The 18,185-nt window shown below is 42.7% G+C and overlaps 1 protein-coding gene across 2 annotated transcripts in view; it reads left to right on the plus strand.

The window, feature by feature from the left end:
• The window catches only part of sat2b (spermidine/spermine N1-acetyltransferase family member 2b), a 40,328-nt gene extending 24,526 nt beyond the window's left edge, over positions 1–15,802 (plus strand). Inside the window, exons 5-7 of one of the 2 annotated variants that reach the window (XR_010543694.1) lie at positions 14,576–14,616; positions 14,745–14,968; positions 15,001–15,802. Coding sequence is in view for 1 of the 2 variants with exons in the window: in XM_065284607.1 (XP_065140679.1) it covers positions 14,576–14,616; positions 14,745–14,918 (215 nt within the window). In the remaining variant the exon portion in view is untranslated. Of the gene's footprint in view, positions 1–14,575; positions 14,617–14,744 lie in introns of both variants that reach the window. The other variant, XM_065284607.1, reaches the window with a different exon arrangement.
• The last annotated feature ends 2,383 nt before the right edge of the window (positions 15,803–18,185 follow it).

Raw genomic sequence — 18,185 nt, forward strand, 5'->3', positions numbered from 1 at the left:
GTGCAAACATTATGCTGCTATGTGAAGTTGTTTGAGGACATTTATTGCCATATGAGAGGTTCATTGCTGTTATATAAATAATCTCCCCTATAAAGTGCTCATTGTATAAATGTCATGGTTATAATCGATTAATATACATGTTTATATGAGTATTTATGACTTTTCTGAACTGTATAATGTGGTCTATTGCAACAGTCAAGGCATAATAGGTTAATAGGGCTAGAGCACCGAGGAGCAGGCCAGAATGGCCAGTGCAAAGCCATATTGTTTTGGCTTTGTTTATTAGGGGTCAAGCCCAGAATGAGGGAACTTTAATTCATCAAAGGCTTCCTGAGCATCGTTATACCAACGGAAACCTACTTTAGTAGAGGTAAGTGAAGTAAGAGGTTTAGCGATCTGACCAAAGTTTCTGATGAAACGTTGATAAAAATTGGCGAATCCCAGAAATCGCTGTAAATCCTTACGTGTGTCGGGTACTGGCCACTCTGCGACCGCTTTGATCTTAGCGGGATCGGGGCAAATCTCTCCTGCGGCTATAACAAAACCCAAGAACGAAACCGACTGTTTGTGGAATTCACACTTTTCCGCCTTAACAAATAACTGATTCTCTAAGAGCCGTTGTAAGACTAGGCGAACATGCTTGATGTGTATCTGCACTGAAGGTGAGAAGATGAGAATGTCATCAAGATACACGAAGACAAATTTGTTAATCATGTCTCCCAACACTTCATTGACCATAGTCTGGAACACAGCTGGTGCGTTCGCTAACCCGAACAGTAAAACAGAGTATTCCCAGTGTCATGAAGGTGTATTAAATGCTGTCTTCCACTCATCGCCCTCCCTTATGCGAACCAAGTGATACGGGTTACGCAGATCTAACTTGGTGAAGACGCAAGCTCCCTGTAATAGTTCAAAGGCGGTGGACATTAATGGTAAGGGGTATTTATTCTTAACAGTAATGTCGTTTAAACCTCTATAATCAATACACAGACGGAGGGAGCCGTCTTTCTTCTTGACAAAGAAAAAACCTGCCCTGGCAGGGGAGGTGAAACGGCGAATGAGACCTGCGGCAAGGGCTTCATTAATGTATTTGTCCATTGCCTCTCTTTCAGGACCCGAAAGGGAAAAAATGCGGCCCTTAGGCGGCAAATTACATGAGAGAAGATCGATAGCACAAGCATACAAGTTTTACTGAACACCCGGTCCAGATCGGAATACTCCGCCGGAACCCCCGAGACATCGGCCGCTGGAATCTGCAAAACAGGACAACCATGATCAGAAAGAGCAGGACCAAGACAAGATACATTTGTCTGACTTGACATCTCCATCATAGGTGGGCAGATTATTCGCATGGGGCTCTCGTTCGGTACCACTCAAACTCTCAGTAGAAGATGTGGACGCTCCTCTGTCTCCAATGGCTTGCACGACCTGCTCCATTCTGTTATGGATCTCCGCAAGACGACCAGACAGCACTTGGAAATCATGAGACGCTGAAGAAAGCATATATGAATGTTGATCCAATAGCGCCCCTGCTGGGCTAAGGCCGCTTGAACTGACTCTCCACTCGCCTGACTTGCAGATTCCATCTTTTGGGCGCGTTCGTTCTGTAATGGATGAGACGGGGAATCTTATGCAAGTAAAACGTTAATTTAGAATAAACAGAGTAGAATAGAGAGATGATATAAATCCACAAGGGTCTCAGCAACTCAACAGCCAAACACACAATCCACGAAAATTCACAGATTGGTAGTTAATACACAATGGTGGGAATACACAATTCTCAATCGCGGCAGGGAAAATACAATCCACAGTACTCAGGAACAGTTGAAACATCAGTAGGAACGGTGAGAAACACCACAACGCTCAATCGGATCTAGCCTAGAAACAACACACACCGATGAGCAGAGAAAGAGACACTAAAAGTTCACAGATGAGTACAATACCGAGAAAATGGAGATCGTCGGCCACCGATAGTCCACAAGAGTCACAAAAAGTAATCCAAACCGAAGGTGAGAGTGAGTGCCGAACACAACACTAATCTCCGTCGAGTCCTGGAGGCAAAAACACAAAGAGAACAAGAAAAATACGATCAAAGACCAACGAGAGTCTTGCATAACATGGCAGCGATAACCCAGAAGTAACTCAACGAATGCGCACAGAACACAGCAACCCCGGACCTAAAATAGAGGAGAACAAACACACATCAGCTGGAAAACAATCAGGGATAACGAGAAGGGAGGAGACCGAGAGTGCACACATGAGACACAAAAGGTAAACAAACAAAAAGAGCAACCGAACACACCGGGGTCCTGACACTTCTGACCTGTAAGTCCTAGAAAATAATTATTTGTCTCGAGATGATTCGATTGGACCATATGACGTCATTTTCCGTCATACATTTTTTTCAGCCAATTTGAATTATCCGTAAAAACAACTTTTGCGAACTCGTCCTAGAGCTTTTGCCCGATTGCCAAACAAACGGGTATGTAGCATCTAGAGCAAAAAGTTATTAAAAGAATTTCGATAAACCAATCCGGGGCGGCAGTGGCTCAGTGGTTTAGTTAGGTTGTCTACAAATTGGAAGATTGGTGGTCAAATAAGACACGTCCCTCCCATATTTCAAATTTGATGTTTTGTCCCCCTCAATTTTTCCCAATGTCAAATATTGTTTTGCATTGCCTGCCTATCTCTGCCGATTTCAGAGTCTCCAATTTAATCCATTCTCCAACTTTTAAATGCAGCGTTACATTTTTAAAAACGAAATTATAGGCTTAAGGCCGGATTCTCGAAAACATTCTACCCTGCTAATGAGGTAACAATACACTTATCCATTAATCTTTTCACTACCTTGCGATCATTAACGCGATTCAAACGAGTGATGCATTAAGACTATAGAAGATGTTATTTGCTGTTGTAACAAAGGAGTAAATATCATTCTCTAATGTCCCAATCTTTCTATCATGCGGGTTGAGGGCTCTGGGAATGCGTGCTTCACTCTCCGTGCCCGTGGCTTTGTCTCCCGCGCTCATGCGTCTAGAGACGGACGCGGAGGGTGAAGCGTGCCCGGGGTTTCGGAGGGCTCGACTCGCATGACGGAGCGATTACCGGTTCACCTCCCGCTTAGAGCGACTTTTAGCTGTTAAATTTCACAATGAATGTATTACAGAGAAAGTTAAATGTTTGCTAATAGTATCACTAATACTTATTTGCGTTTTATGACATATTACTGATACAGGAAGTCAACTATTTTTAATGATTTCTCAGATATTGGGTCAGTTTTTGTCATTTCCAGCAGTCATACTTTAACTTACTTCTCCTACAGTTTTCGATGGATCATCATCATATTTGGTGAGTCTCATCTTAAGGCCTTTGTGATGCTAAATTGCGAAGGATTTGAAATTAATTTAAAAATTAATTAATTAAGTTAACATTTTTGTCTGTTCTGGCCTGCCAAAGTTTGATGTTTCGCTATGACTATGTCACGGTACAATTACTGAGAAGGATGTGCAGGTTAAACAGTTTTAATAAACATAATTAAAGCTCACAGTAGTACAAATTGTAGACATTCCAAGGAGTAACACAGATGGTGAACAGGAGCAAACAACCAGTGACAAAGAACAATGATCCCACAAAGACACAACCCAGGACACAGCATTTATACAAAAGGTGATTGGTAACAGCTGGTGACAAGAGGCAGGTAATTAACTAATGAGTCCAGGTGATGCTGATGATCAGTGACTGACACAATAAACACACACAAACACAGAACACAGTTAAACACTGTGACAGTACTCCCCCCTAAAGGAGTGGATTCCAGACACTCCATACGACAACACGCAAAAGTTCAGGTGGGTGGAGGAACGGAGGTGGACCTGGGGGAGGGATGGAGGGTCTAGAACCCAGGGCGGGGCCGGCAGAGCAGGAGGCCAGGGCGGGGCCGGCAGAGCAGGAGGCCAGGGCGGGGCCGGCAGAGCAGGAGGCCAGGGCGGCGCCGGCAGAGCAGGAGGGCGGGGCCGGCAGAGCAGGAGGCCAGGGCGGGGCCGGCAGAGCAGGAGGCCAGGGCGGGGCCGCGGGCGGAGGCTGGAGCCAGGGCGGGGCCGCGGGCGGAGGCTGGAGCCAGGGCGGGGCCGCGGGCGAGGCTGGAGCCAGGGCGGGGCCGCGGGCGGAGGCTGGAGCCAGGGCGGGGCCGCGGGCGGAGGCTGGAGCCAGGGCGGGGCCGCGGGCGGAGGCTGGAGCCAGGGCGGGGCCGCGGGCGGAGGCTGGAGCCAGGGCGGGGCCGCGGGCGGAGGCTGGAGCCAGGGCGGGGCCGCGGGCGGAGGCTGGAGCCAGGGCGGGGCCGCGGGCGGAGGCAGGGACCACAGCAAGGCAGGAAGCCAGGGCGGAACTGGCTGGACAGGAACCCAGGGTGGTGCTGGTGGTGTCAGGAACCTGGGTAGAGGGAGACAATAGAAAGAGGCCCTCTGGACCAGGTTAAAAAGGAACGAGAGTTCAACCCTGGCCTTCTTGGACCAGGCCGTGAGGGCAGGGAGCTTGGGAACCGCCATCTTGAAACAGGCCGAGAGTTCAGCACTCGGCTCAGATGACTCACTCGGCTCAGATGACTCACTCGGCTCAGATGACTCACTCGGCTCAGATGACTCACTCGGCTCAGATGACTCACTCGGCTCAGATGACTCACTCGGCTCAGATGACTCACTCGGCTCAGATGACTCACTCGGCTCAGATGACTCACTCGGCTCAGATGACTCAGACGAAGGATCCTGGAAAGCCTCACAGGAGACAGAAGAGCAGAACGCGGGTGGGATCATTCTGTCACGGTACAATTACTGAGAAGGATGTGCAGGTTAAACAGTTTTAATAAACATAATTAAAGCTCACAGTAGTACAAATTGTAGACATTCCAAGGAGTAACACAGATGGTGAACAGGAGCAAACAACCAGTGACAAAGAACAATGATCCCACAAAGACACAACCCAGGACACAGCATTTATACAAAAGGTGATTGGTAACAGCTGGTGACAAGAGGCAGGTAATTAACTAATGAGTCCAGGTGATGCTGATGATCAGTGACTGACACAATAAACACACACAAACACAGAACACAGTTAAACACTGTGACAGACTAGGGTTGCCACCTTTCAGAAATGGAAATAAGGAAGGGGGGGGGGGGGGTTGCCCGGGTCCGGTGACATGCCCCCACAGAAGATAATTTAAAAAAAAAATAGCAAAGTATGCCTAAGTATACAAGACTGAACCACATAGATGTGAAATATAAAGGCTATCATGATCATTTTGCCAACAATGAACCATGGTTTTAATTTAAGTTTATAATACGCCCTCTTCAAAGACCCCACCCCTTTTTAAACCTTGAGCTATCTAAATCCATAATTATTTAATAAGAAACCCATCAGAAATGATTGACACATTATGAGACGGGAGGGAGCGGGACACAGGAACAGAGGGAGAGCACTGGAGAGATATATGTGGATTGTTAGGCTAAATCTGTACTATCTCTTTTAATATAATCACTTTCTTATCAACTATATTTAAGTTTTAAAAATCCACATAATTACATACCATATGAGCCTCTGGAGACGACTGACGGACAATGAACCTTAACATTCCTCCATCCTGTGCCCGCAGCCTCTCGCTCCTCTTGTGATTATCTCCTTATGCGTGCTGCTTTATATCACACACTCCGCCGTGACAAACAGAAAAAACGCGACGGCATATGGTACAATTGGCCTTGTATTCATTGTCCCTCATGCATTCCAGCCACAGGTAGTCATTTTCCCATTCAATTCTATATTTTTGTGCTCGTTTCTTTTTCGCCGGCTGCTCGGATGCAGTCATTTTTACGTTTCCCGCTGTTGTCACTTGTCGTCATCGTTGCTATGATACGTGACATCACAATGACTGAAACGACCAATGGGCATTCCCTGATGGGGCTGCAACGCTACGCAGATCATAGACAAACAGAGGGAGAAATTACCGCACCGTCAGGGTTTTCTTATACAAATGACGCGTCTTCGTTCATGGCTGACATTATAAGCTATGTGTCTGTCATGTATTTGCACTGAATTAATTTTCATAAAATACGGAACAAACTGCGTTCCGTATCAGTTCAATACGGAACAAGAATTTTATGTGTCAAATACGGGACGATTCCGTATTATACGGAACGGTTGGCAACCCTAGTATGACACAGGTTGCTGGAACTCAGGCATACAGTGTCCGATCTTTCCCAAACTTCACATAATTGAGTCCTGGACAACAGGAAGTGACATGTTTACAATGATTTTGCAATGTCTAATCTGTCCCAAACTTCACATAATCGATAAGAGTCCTGGACTGAACACATCTACATGCCAATAGTCATTCATGGTTAAAGTGCCACCAGCTGGCAACAGGAAGTGACATGTTTACATTGATTTTGCAATGTCTGATCTGTCCCAAACTTCACATGATTGACAAGAGTCCTGGAGTGAACACATCTACATGCAAATAGTCAGTTATGATTATAGCGCCACCAGCTGGCAACAGGAAGGGACATGTTTACAATGATTATGCAATGTCCGATCTGTCCCAAACTTCACATGATTGACAAAGAGTCCTGGACTGAATACATCTGCAATACATTTACTTACACATACAGTGTTCAATCTGTGCTCTAATGAATGTTTAATAAGAATCTAGGATTGAAGGCATTTATAGTATAGGCACTGTTCAGTTTTAGTTATTGCGCCTCCTGCTGCCAACTGGACGTGTGGCACATAAAAATCACATTGCCTTATTCCTCATGTATTTACTCACTTAAATGCATATCCCCCACTGTTCACTGCTTTCCTAAGGCCCCAGCTGCCAGTGGTCATGGGTGTGAGGGCCCTTTCATAGCTGCTTGCAGCTTTAATTCCTATTTAAAACTTGACTCTTCTGTAGTTACATCGTGTACTAAGGGCGACAGAAAATTAAAAGTTGCGATTTTCTAGGCAGATATGGCTATGAACTATACTCTAATTCTGGTGTAATAATCAAGGACTCAAGGACTTTGCTGCCGTAACATGGCTGCAGGAGGCGCAATGATATTACGCAGTGCCTGAAAATAGTCCCCTGCTATTTGAAGTAACCAAGGGGACTATTTTCGGGCAATATCACTACACCTGCTTCAGCCATGTTACAGCAGCAAAGTCCTTGATTATTATGCCAGTATGATAGTATAGGTCCTAGCCATATCTGCCTGGAAAATCACAACTTTAAATTTTTCGTCCCTCTTAGTACACAATGTAACTACAAAAGAGTTTTAAATAGGAAAAATATCAAAACTCTTTGGTTATTTTTTTGCGCAATGCTAATGGTCTAATCAGATTCAATGGATTATGCTTAGCTATGCTAAAAGTGGTAGCGCCAGACCCAGAGGTCAGCTGAATGGATTCCAAAACAGTAAAAATCAAATGTTCAACTCCGGTGTTACGGTTAAAATCCAGGTAAGTCAGGATGCGGATCCAAATGCAGTGAGGTTTTATTAAAATAACAACAAACAAGCAAAAACATATCAGGAAGTCCAACAAGGAACCAAGAACACAGAACACCATAACATCAAGTAACGATCGACATCAGACACTGGAAACACTAGGCTTAAATACACAGAGTAATCAGGGAAAACAAGACACACCTGGGGAACAATCATCACACGGACCAATGAACAAAAGAACTAAAAAGAACTACAGACATGGATGAAACAGACATGACTTCAAAATAAGAGTACAAGACAGGGTACACAGACAGAGTTCATTACATAGCCCCCCCCTAAGAGCGGCTTCCAGACGCTCCCAGAGAGTCCACAATAAAGTCCAGGTGGGCGGAGGAATGGAGGTGGAACCAGGGGGAGGGACGGTGGGCTCGGACCATGAAAGTTCATAGGCAAGGGCCAAGGTGGAGCCGCGGGCGGAGGCAGGGACCAAGGCGGAGCCGCCGGCAGAGCAGGAAGCCAGGGCGGAGCCGCCGGCAGAGCAGGAAGCCAGGGCGGGCCGCCGGCAGAGCAGGAAGCCAGGGTGGAGCCGCCGGCAGAGCAGGAAGCCAGGGCGGAGCCGCCGGCAGAGCAGGAAGCCAGGGCGGAGCCGCCGGCAGAGCAGGAAGCCAGGGCGGAGCCGGCAGAGCAGGAAGCCAGGGCGGAGCCGGCAGAGCAGGAAGCCAGGGCGGGCCAGAGGCCAGAGAGGGACTGGATACCAGGGTGGTGCTGGTGGTATCAGGAACCTGGGTAAAAGAGAACAACAGAGAGAGGCCCTCTGGGCCAGGATAGACAGTTCACATTTAGTCATCTTGGACCAGACAGTGAGGGCAAGGAGCTTGGGGACAGCCACCTTGGGACAGGCAGAGAGTTCAGTACTGGCCCTAGTCTTAGTGACAATAACGAGTCTCTGGGGCATCGCGATGACCAACCTAGCCGACCAATGTGGCTCAGATGACTCAGTGGGCACAGATGACTCAGTGGGCACAGATGACTCAGTGGGCACAGATGACTCAGTGGGCACAGATGACTCAGTGGGCTCAGGGGATTCACTCGGCTCAGGGGATTCACTCGGCTCAGGGGATTCACTCGGCTCAGGGGATTCACTCGGCTCAGGGGATTCACTCGGCTCAGGGGAATCAGAAGACTCACTCGGCTCAGGGGAATCAGAAGACTCACTCGGCTCAGGGGAATCAGAAGACTCACTCGGCTCAGGGGAATCAGAAGACTCACTCGGCTCAGGGGAATCAGAAGACTCACTCGGCTCAGGGGAATCAGATGACTCACTCGGCTCAGGGGAATCAGATGACTCACTCGGCTCAGGGGAATCAGATGACTCACTCGGCTCAGAGGAATCAGATGACTCACTCGGCTCAGGGGAATCAGATGACTCAATGGATACCTGGAAAGCATCATAGGAGACAGAAGAGCAGTACGCAGACCACACACTCCACAGAGCCATGCCAAATATGGAAATTACTGAGTGCAGAGAACATACCTCAGACTTAATATGCACCACAGAGCTGGAAACCACAGGACGGGGCACCCCAGCCATCCGTACAGATACCAATGGTACATCCATCAGATTGGTGATTAAATGTCGGAATTTAGCCAGTGCTGGAGGGTTCATCGATGCAGGTTGGTGAAGTGGAGTGGGTGTGGCAGTCATTTTGTGAATGGGTGCGGGTGTCACTACTGCACCTTTAACTACTGGAACAGTGATGATGGTGGCTTTCTGACAAATCGGAGCTGGTATGGTTGTGGGAAACTCTAAAACTGGGGCAGGTTTAATAGCAGCGAACTGAGGCATGGAGTGGGATGACGTGGCGGCCATCTTAAACACGGGCGCTGACACAGGGGAAACAGGACTCGGGAGAATAGCGTCCGTGCTAACAGTAGCTCGCTCGGGCATGGGTTTCCTCCTCCGTCGCCGGTGTCGTGAGCAACGTGAGGGGTTAACGTCCACTGGCACGAAAATCTGAAGCGCGGAGGCTGCAGATTTCGCCATGGGCAACTCCGGCATGAATCGCACATGCCCTCTGCTACGCAAGTCCGCATGCTGGGCAAAAGTGAAAAAGTCCAACACCTTAAGCTCATAAATCTCCTGCATAGAGACAGGCTCACCCAAGCAGTGATTGAACCAGATCTTCATCTCGGTCTCGTTGAGACGCAGACCCTGTGACTCCGCCCAAAACCTCTGAGCGAAATCCTCCACCGGTTGGCCCCGTGGACGAAGGGAGGCCAGTTTGTTCCGCCTCTGCCAGAACTCCTTGTCAGAGGTGGGGGAAGGAATACAAAAGTAGGGCTGCAGCTATCGAGTCTTTTTGTAATCGATTAATCTAGCACTGAATCGATCGATTAATCGATTAATCGGATAAAAATTTTGTTTGTGTTTTTAAACAACCAAAACAAATAATGCATAACGAAAATGACGTGGCTGTAAAATGTTCAAGCATTTTGCTTTTATTTCTAAAAAAAACAGAGGTATTTGGCTCCAAAAAATAAGCCTATTAATTTATTACTTATTATATTTTATTTATTATTAAATTAAGTGCCAGTGCCAACAATTAAGCACTTTAATTTATTAATATGCATAACAGGTTTCATGCTGTAATCTAGCACTGACATCAAAGTAAATATCTGGTTTATGTACATTTCTACACCTGCAGCATTTACCATTAGGCTACTAACATGTAATATATCATTTCTGGGGTGAGCCTATTTGCTATGGTAACAACCTGTGTGTGTGCGCGCGCACGTGCACCTGTGTTTCTGTGTGCACGCGTGCTGTGCTTGAGGAAGAGTGACACCCCAGTCAGACGTTCAGTTGCTTCATTGCATTTTGGTACGGCAGAAAAACATACATTCCTTTTCAATAGAACGCTGCATTTGGTTTGCATCACTTGCATTGCGGTGCATTTTAGGTTAAGAATCCGTTCGAAAAAAACACGTTACGACATCACGTCCCGCTGTATACAGTGAATGCATGCTGAAATTATTGTTGCATGGCTACATAAAAGTTTAAGCATATGATGCATTGCGCGATCGGTCTGACTCGCGTGAGAGAGAATAACTTATGCTAAACTCCAATAAAACAGAGATTATTATATTGGAACAAAATATGTCAGATTACAAGTTGCCCATAAATGATTGCACTGTGGAGCCGTTTTTTTGGTACACACACCTGTAAAGTGCATGCGTGTTTGTGAAGGGGTTCTTTTTTAAGCAATTGAACGTGAATACGAAAACATCAAAGCTAAACATCATATCTAGTCAAACCGCTACAAATACAGTGTGGGATTAAAATCAGCAAAAGCTATGTTACCTTGTTTCATCGACGCTTTGTGAAACAGCAGTGGATGTTTTCAGTTCAGATGCTGAATGTAATGATAATGTAATTGATCCCAAACTTTAGACAGTCTCTCTCTGCCGTTTATGGACATATTCGCTCCGCCATCGCGCCAACTAAATTCAAAATGTACCACGCGCTATGATGTGCTTCCTGAACATTGAACAACGGTCCGTGTGAATCAGATCTCGGCGCGTGTAGTGCGCGTCATAGGAATTTAACGAGGCTTCGAGGCAGAATTTTTGCCTCGAGGAATTTTTTGAATCGAGTAAATCGAGTAACTTGATGAATCGTTTCAGCCCTATACAAAAGTCTGCACTGCTGTAAGTTGACATGCTAACACTAGAGACACACCAGGGAAACTTGGAAAAACACGGGAACAGGAATTGCTGCTGGATCCTGAGTGGTCGATCGTTCTGTTACGGTTAAAATCCAGGTAAGACAGGATGCGGATCCAAATGCAGTGAGGTAGTGATGTGACATCAGAAGCGAAGCTCCGGAGCTTGTGTCGAGCAAAAAGGGGCGTTCCAGATGAAGCTCCGATTCGAGGCTTGTATCGTTTCCGTGAAAATCACGTGACGATGACAAACGAGGCCTCGTTTTCGGTTGAATACGTCGTCATTGCTTCACTCTGAGTATCGCCTCCGGATAAAAATGGTTCGAAACTCGCGCCTCTTGTGGGTTTTGCAGTACGTTTGCATTGCTGTTGAGGTCGGAGTTGGTTGTACGTAGTGGCGAGTTTGTAGTGAGTTTGTAGTAGGGCTGTCAAAATTGCTCAAAAATGACGTTCGAATATTCTCCCTAAAAAACCCACGAATATTCGAACTATTCGAATATCTGGTTGCCCATTTTTTCAACGACGTTAACGACGTTTAACGACGCATTACTTCAATAACAGGACAAATTAATATAAAGAGACATAACTACTTCTCTAGGTAGTCTATTTAAGTTTAAATATATTTGACAACGTATATTACATACACAAAACAAGTAAATTAAGAGACATCAAAATGATATGGTACCTCGGTTACATTGCTTGACAAAACTCCCTGATGCCTGCTCCATCCACGACACTGATCGGTCTCATGTCCTTACAAATGAACGAAATTCATTTCTCCGTTATGACCTCTTGTTGTGTTGCAGACAAATAGCTTGTGGCGGGCGATGCAAAGTAAGTGTTAAGACGTGACTGTTTAGCTGGAGTTCCACAATTGTGGTCTTGTACACACTGCAAACTTTCAGGAGTGACAACCGCATTTAAATGTGAAAATATGATGATTGACACGTAGATAACCATAGCAACGGTCTGCCGTCTCACATGCTTATCACTCACAGCTTTGATGAAAATAATTTAACAGCATTATGTTTTGCAATAAACCTCCGTCGTGTCATTGTGTATTGTACGCATTTGTGAGGCTGCGCGCGCTCTTGCAGTGTTGCCAGGTCCTCGTCTTTTTTGTACTCACATACCATTTTATCGCTTAACCGTTTATGGCTTTTGGCTCATGAAGCGATCAAGTTTTTGGTGTTGTTAAAATGTGACGGTGCCTGTCCCAATATTTTGATCTTTGAGGTAAAGCGTTTGGATTTATTTTGGTTTATTATTGGATTTTTCTTGTTCGCTGTTTTTTTAGTGCAAGATCTGGCAACACTAGCCAGCAAACGCTTGTGCCTCTGTCATTCTTTGTACCGCGCATACAGAAGACTTTTCCCCCTTGTAATAATTTATTTCTTCAGAAGAGAGACCTGTCATGTCCATGATGCACGTTTAAACACTTTATTAACTAGTTGTTCATTTCGGTTATGTAGGCTACACACTATGCAAAGTTTCTGTAAACGCGGTTGTCACTGCAGTTTGCGGGAGTTAATGCGGTTGTAGAATGCGATTGTCAGTCCCGTAAATTACTTTCAATTTCTGCCATCTTCCATGCAAGACACGTCAACTTTTAACAGTGACAGACAGTGTGACTACTGTGACCTGTTCCTGAACCAGGCGCATTAGTGCGCCCAATTACAAAGCAGACAGCCACGCCTCTACTACCGCGGGCTTTAAATAAAATAAAATAATTTATTTGAATATTAATTTTCATATTCGAAATTCGTTTTTTTTTTACTATTCGAATATATATTCGAATTTAGAATATTCGTTGACAGCCCTAGTTTGTAGCATAGTTATCATTATATATCATAGCCTGTATTATATATTATATTACACTTAGTTTAGAGTAAATTATACATAGCCTAGGAAAGTAGATCATTAGAGTAAATTAGCATATATCTAGTTCTAATACTTATAATACGTAATTATTTTGCTATATATATTATGATATAGCCTATATTAGTATTAGTTTTATTATTATATATAGTATTGCTGTCATTATTATTATTATTATAAGACTAGACTGTATTAGGGATAGCCTAGGAGGACTAAGGATCCATTGGGATATTGAAACAAACAGAAGCTCCAATATCCCAATTTATATAAGCTGGCACTGACCTTCTTATGTTGTCCAGCATCATCAGTGCCCTGTGAAAGGTTGTTTTCTAGGCTTGAGAGGAGCTTTCTAAAAAGAGAAACCGCTTCAATCCAAATACTGTTAAAAAAACTTTTGTTTAAAAAAAAAACAGTAAACACTTTTCCGTGTTGCAGTTTGCTGTTTCACACTTCCAGTCCCATAAGCATTGCACTATTGCACCCCTCAGTTCAATAAGCATTGCACTATTGCATTCCCAGTCAGAACTGCACTCATAATAATTTATTTACACCAATTTGGGGCATTCACGATTATCAATAACCCAAAGAACTACTGAACAGTTGAACACAAAGTTGTGTATGTATGAGTTGTGTGTACATACATAGGTTAACACAAGCAGAGTAAAATACTTTATTTAATACACACGCAATAGATAAAGCCCACACCATGGCAATTTGGTTGCTCAGAATGAATAGATTTGTGTGCAATCATTGCTTTCCACAGCAGGTGTCACTAGAGAGCACACTGTTCATGAGGCTTCGGGTAACTGAACCTTTTGGCGAACCAATGGGCTGGAAAGCCTCAGTGGTTCAGGAAGCCTCATTTGGCCATCACTACAGTGAGGTTTTATTAAAATAGCAACAAACAAGCAAAAACATATCAGGAAGTCCAACAGGGAACCAAGAACACAGACCACATAACATCAAGTAACGATCGACATCAGACACTGGAAACACTAGGCTTAAATACACAGAGTAATCAGGGAAAACAAGACACACCTGGGGAACAATCATCACACGGACCAATGAACAAAAGAACTACAAAGAACTACAGACATGGATGAAACAGACATGACTTCAAAATAAGAGTACAAGACAGGGTACACAGACAGAGTTCATTACACTAGGGGAGCTGGAAAATGAGCATTTTTTCAAAAAACGTGGAGTGTCCCTTTAAAGGCATTTTTATATGAATATAAACTTTGTGTGTGTAATGAGTAAACTACAGCCAATTATAACTGCAAAAATAAACCCTGCAAGGGTTATTAGGACCCCAAATTAGAACCAGAATGTCTTATTTAAAGGGTTTTTAATTTTTCTGAAATATCTAGCTTATTACAATATCTTGCTTAATGCATGGTTACCAACAAATTATACATTTAAAGTTAAAGCACATGTTATTTGTTATCAACTCTTGAGTAATACTTGACTTTTCATTGATTAAGTAATTTCTGCTTTCCCTAGGAAAAGGCATTGGGAAGGCTTTAATGGCAACTGTTGCCAAAGTAAGTGTTTGGGCTTATTTGTGTCTTAGTTATATGGATTAAAAGACATTTATATCTAAATTAATCTCAGTTTGTACTTACATTTTATTAAATCAAAATTTCTATCTGTCTGTCTATCTTGTCTATAGGTGGGCAAAGAGAAGCAGTGCATGCGTTTACAGCTCTCTGTTCTGGATTGGAACAAATCCTCTTTGGACTTTTATTTGGCTAAAGGTGCAGAGGATCTTACAGCTAAAGAAGGCTGGCATTTTATCCGCTTCAGTGGAGAGGCTCTGGACAGTCTAGCTCAGGAGGCACCTTAGTTGAGAGGATAGAGCTTACGCGAGTGAGGAGGAGCTAGAAACGTCACATCCAGCGGGAGGAGATGACTTATTACTACTATAACTATTTAAATAGCATTGAACATCATTTATTCATGTCACACATTTAACCCTGTAAAACCCTCTGTTGTCATATTACATTATCAGTTTAAAGTCTAATCAAAGTTTTAAGATTATTAAATAAGTTTTTAGGAAATGAATTATTTATTTGAGAATTTGAAAGTATGTGGCAATATTTTAACCTATCTTTACTTTATTGTTTATAAAATATACTTAGCTCGATTACATCGTTTCATAAAACAAACTTGAACTAGTTTAACCCCGGTTACTATGGAAACTTATGCTCAGAAACTAGCCTGCTCCGGGGCAGGCTAACTGTCAGGCTAAGCCTCAGTTGTTGCTTAACTAGAGTTCCACTAACACTGAACTGTAAATGCAATGATATCACAGATGACTCTTTGACATTTTATTTGACTTTATTAACCACTATCAATCTAACAATTAAAGAAAATCAACTTATATATTAATTTGATAAATTCTGTTACAATAATAATTAATACAATATAGACATGTGTTTAATAATATGGTATGTTATAGGCCTATCAAATGTTAAATATAAATTATAATCTTAACTACCCCAATATAAAGATAATAGCCACAGCAGTACAATTTGTATCGAAATTTAAAATATATCTAAATCCATATAATTGCAGTGTATTGATGAAATATATATACTTTTTATTCAGATTGTCTGTCATACAGAAATGAGATTTAATTTAAATATACAACACACACAAGTCAAGTACAGTCATTGATTTTTTTATGCTTGGTGTGCATAAAAATTCACATTATTTTAAAGATCTACAGTATTTGTATCTTTCTCTAGTTCTTTATGGTCTCTGCATGTCTGAAGGAACACAATATAATTATGTGATGGTCTGCTCTTGGCATTTTGTTGTAATGAGTTAAAACTCATGCACGTGATTCCAGAGAAGATTGTTAGTGTCCTGCAGACAATAATTGTTCACCACACAAGTAGGGCTTCAAACCTACAGTATAATGTGCTTATACCTCAGGCCTGTCTTCAACTGATCCTCACCCTGAAACCATTCATGAAACTCTATTTATCTATCAACACCTAACACTACACTGTTAAAAAAGTATGTAGAAATGACAGAATTACTGTCAGCTGTTTGCCATAACTTACTGTAGATTTAAATGTATGTTATTTACTGGCAACAGCTTGTTCAAAGTTAAATTAACATTAAACATTAACAAGTCTTTTTATTTACAGAATAAAACTATAAAATAACAGCCTCATGCAAAGCATTCTGGGAACCAAAATATGAAGGAAACAACAGAAAAATGTTGATGAGGATTTCTGGTTCCCGAAATGCTTTGCATGAGGCTGTTATTTTATAGTTTTATTCTGCAAAAACAAAGACTTGTTAATGTTCATTTAACTTTGAACAAACTGTTGCCAGTAAATAACATACATTTAAATCTACATAAGTTTCTGGCAAACAGCTGCATAACTACAGCTATTTTTTTTACAGTGTGATAATAAACCAGTGGTTTAAAATCTCTCATACTCTCAGGGTTTAACATGATGACTTAAGGCTCTATAAAGCACACATAATTTGCCATCAAAAATGATTTGAGTAACATGTCATGTAATAATGATTGGTCAAGGATATGTGTAACATTTATCATTTTACACAATCATTCCTTGTACTACTATAAATTCAGAAATGCAGATGCTGTCCACCCACCATGCTCTCAGTGACCCCATTTTTTTCTTTTTAAGAACAGTTCATCTGCAGGAGTAAAGCTGTGCTGCTGATAGATGCCAGTGCTCTCTTCACTGCCAGTTAACATCTTTGGCAGCTAACATTATGAGATTAGACACTTCTAGCATATGATTATGCTTAAATCAACTACACTTCTTATGAACAATATATGCTGCTTTTTAAATCATCCCCCAAATAAACAAACTTAACATTTAATTACATTTAAAGTTAAATGTATTAAAATTATTTATCTGCTAAACATTTATTATATAGGTTACATAGTAACCAGAGCCGGCCTTTAGCGTCTGGTTGCCCGTTTCAATAACTAATAGGTGGCCCTACCAACATAAAACATAAGCATAATAGAGCAAAAAAGCAAGGATTCCTGTTGGTTTGCATCTGTAACCCTCTTCGTCAATTTTCACTTTTACTTTTGAATTATCTACAAATTAAAATCAGCATGTAACTAACGTTATACACAAAACCAAACTTAGGACATGCAACTCTGGCTAGAGTGTAGAGAGGCCTGGTTAGCTTGAATATAGCTATACTGCTTTCATTTGTTTTTTTCTTGTGAGCACAAAACTCCCATGCACATGTAATAAAACACTTTAACCCTTATTAGGGGTTGAGAAAAAAATAAGACAAAATCACACACTCTTAAATATCAGACCATATATATTGAATGTTAAACTTAAAACGTATTTATATTCATTTCAGAACTATATGAGTTATCTTTTTTAACACATCATCACAATTAACATGAAATGACTGAACAATACCCCGGGGTTTGTGTTATGTTTTTGGTGGTACCACAGCGTTGGCGCGCTTGTTGGAGCTCAGTTGAAATGTTTTCCACAGAATATTGTCTGTACTCACGGTTCCTTGGTAACAGAAAGATTATAGTGACCGTCTATCCAAACCGTTGCATCCCATGGCGAAATACGCAATGAAGAAACCCGTCCTGAAACTCCGTCTCGTCCACGTGCAAAAGACAGACACCCCCGGCCTACAGCGCGAATCCTGAGCACATCTACTGTCGCAACAATGTCAGCAGCATCCGATGCACACTAGCCAAAAGTTCACAAAATTGAATGAGCTTAATCATTTCTTGCGCACAAATGTCAATTTCATTTTAATTTATAACGTCCATACTCACTCAGAAACTCGGTGGCAAAGTGGGGTTTTTATCTATATAGCATTTCGCACATGGCCATAGGGTAACAGTTCGCACATGGTATGACGTTACCTCCACTTCAATAGAGTTTTCATGGCCGATTTAACCAGCTCCAAAACAACACTCACTCTCCCGTTTTACCAGGATTAAACACAGACAATAAAACTCTGAAAACATATAATCCCTCGTTCTTTGATGACCAGGGGCCGTATTCACAAAGAATTTTAAGGCTAAAAGTAGCTCCTAACTGGCGAATTTAGGAGCAACTCCTAAAAATAATGG

This window comes from Paramisgurnus dabryanus, chromosome 5, assembly GCF_030506205.2.
Source record: "Paramisgurnus dabryanus chromosome 5, PD_genome_1.1, whole genome shotgun sequence".
NCBI lineage: Eukaryota > Metazoa > Chordata > Actinopteri > Cypriniformes > Cobitidae > Paramisgurnus > Paramisgurnus dabryanus.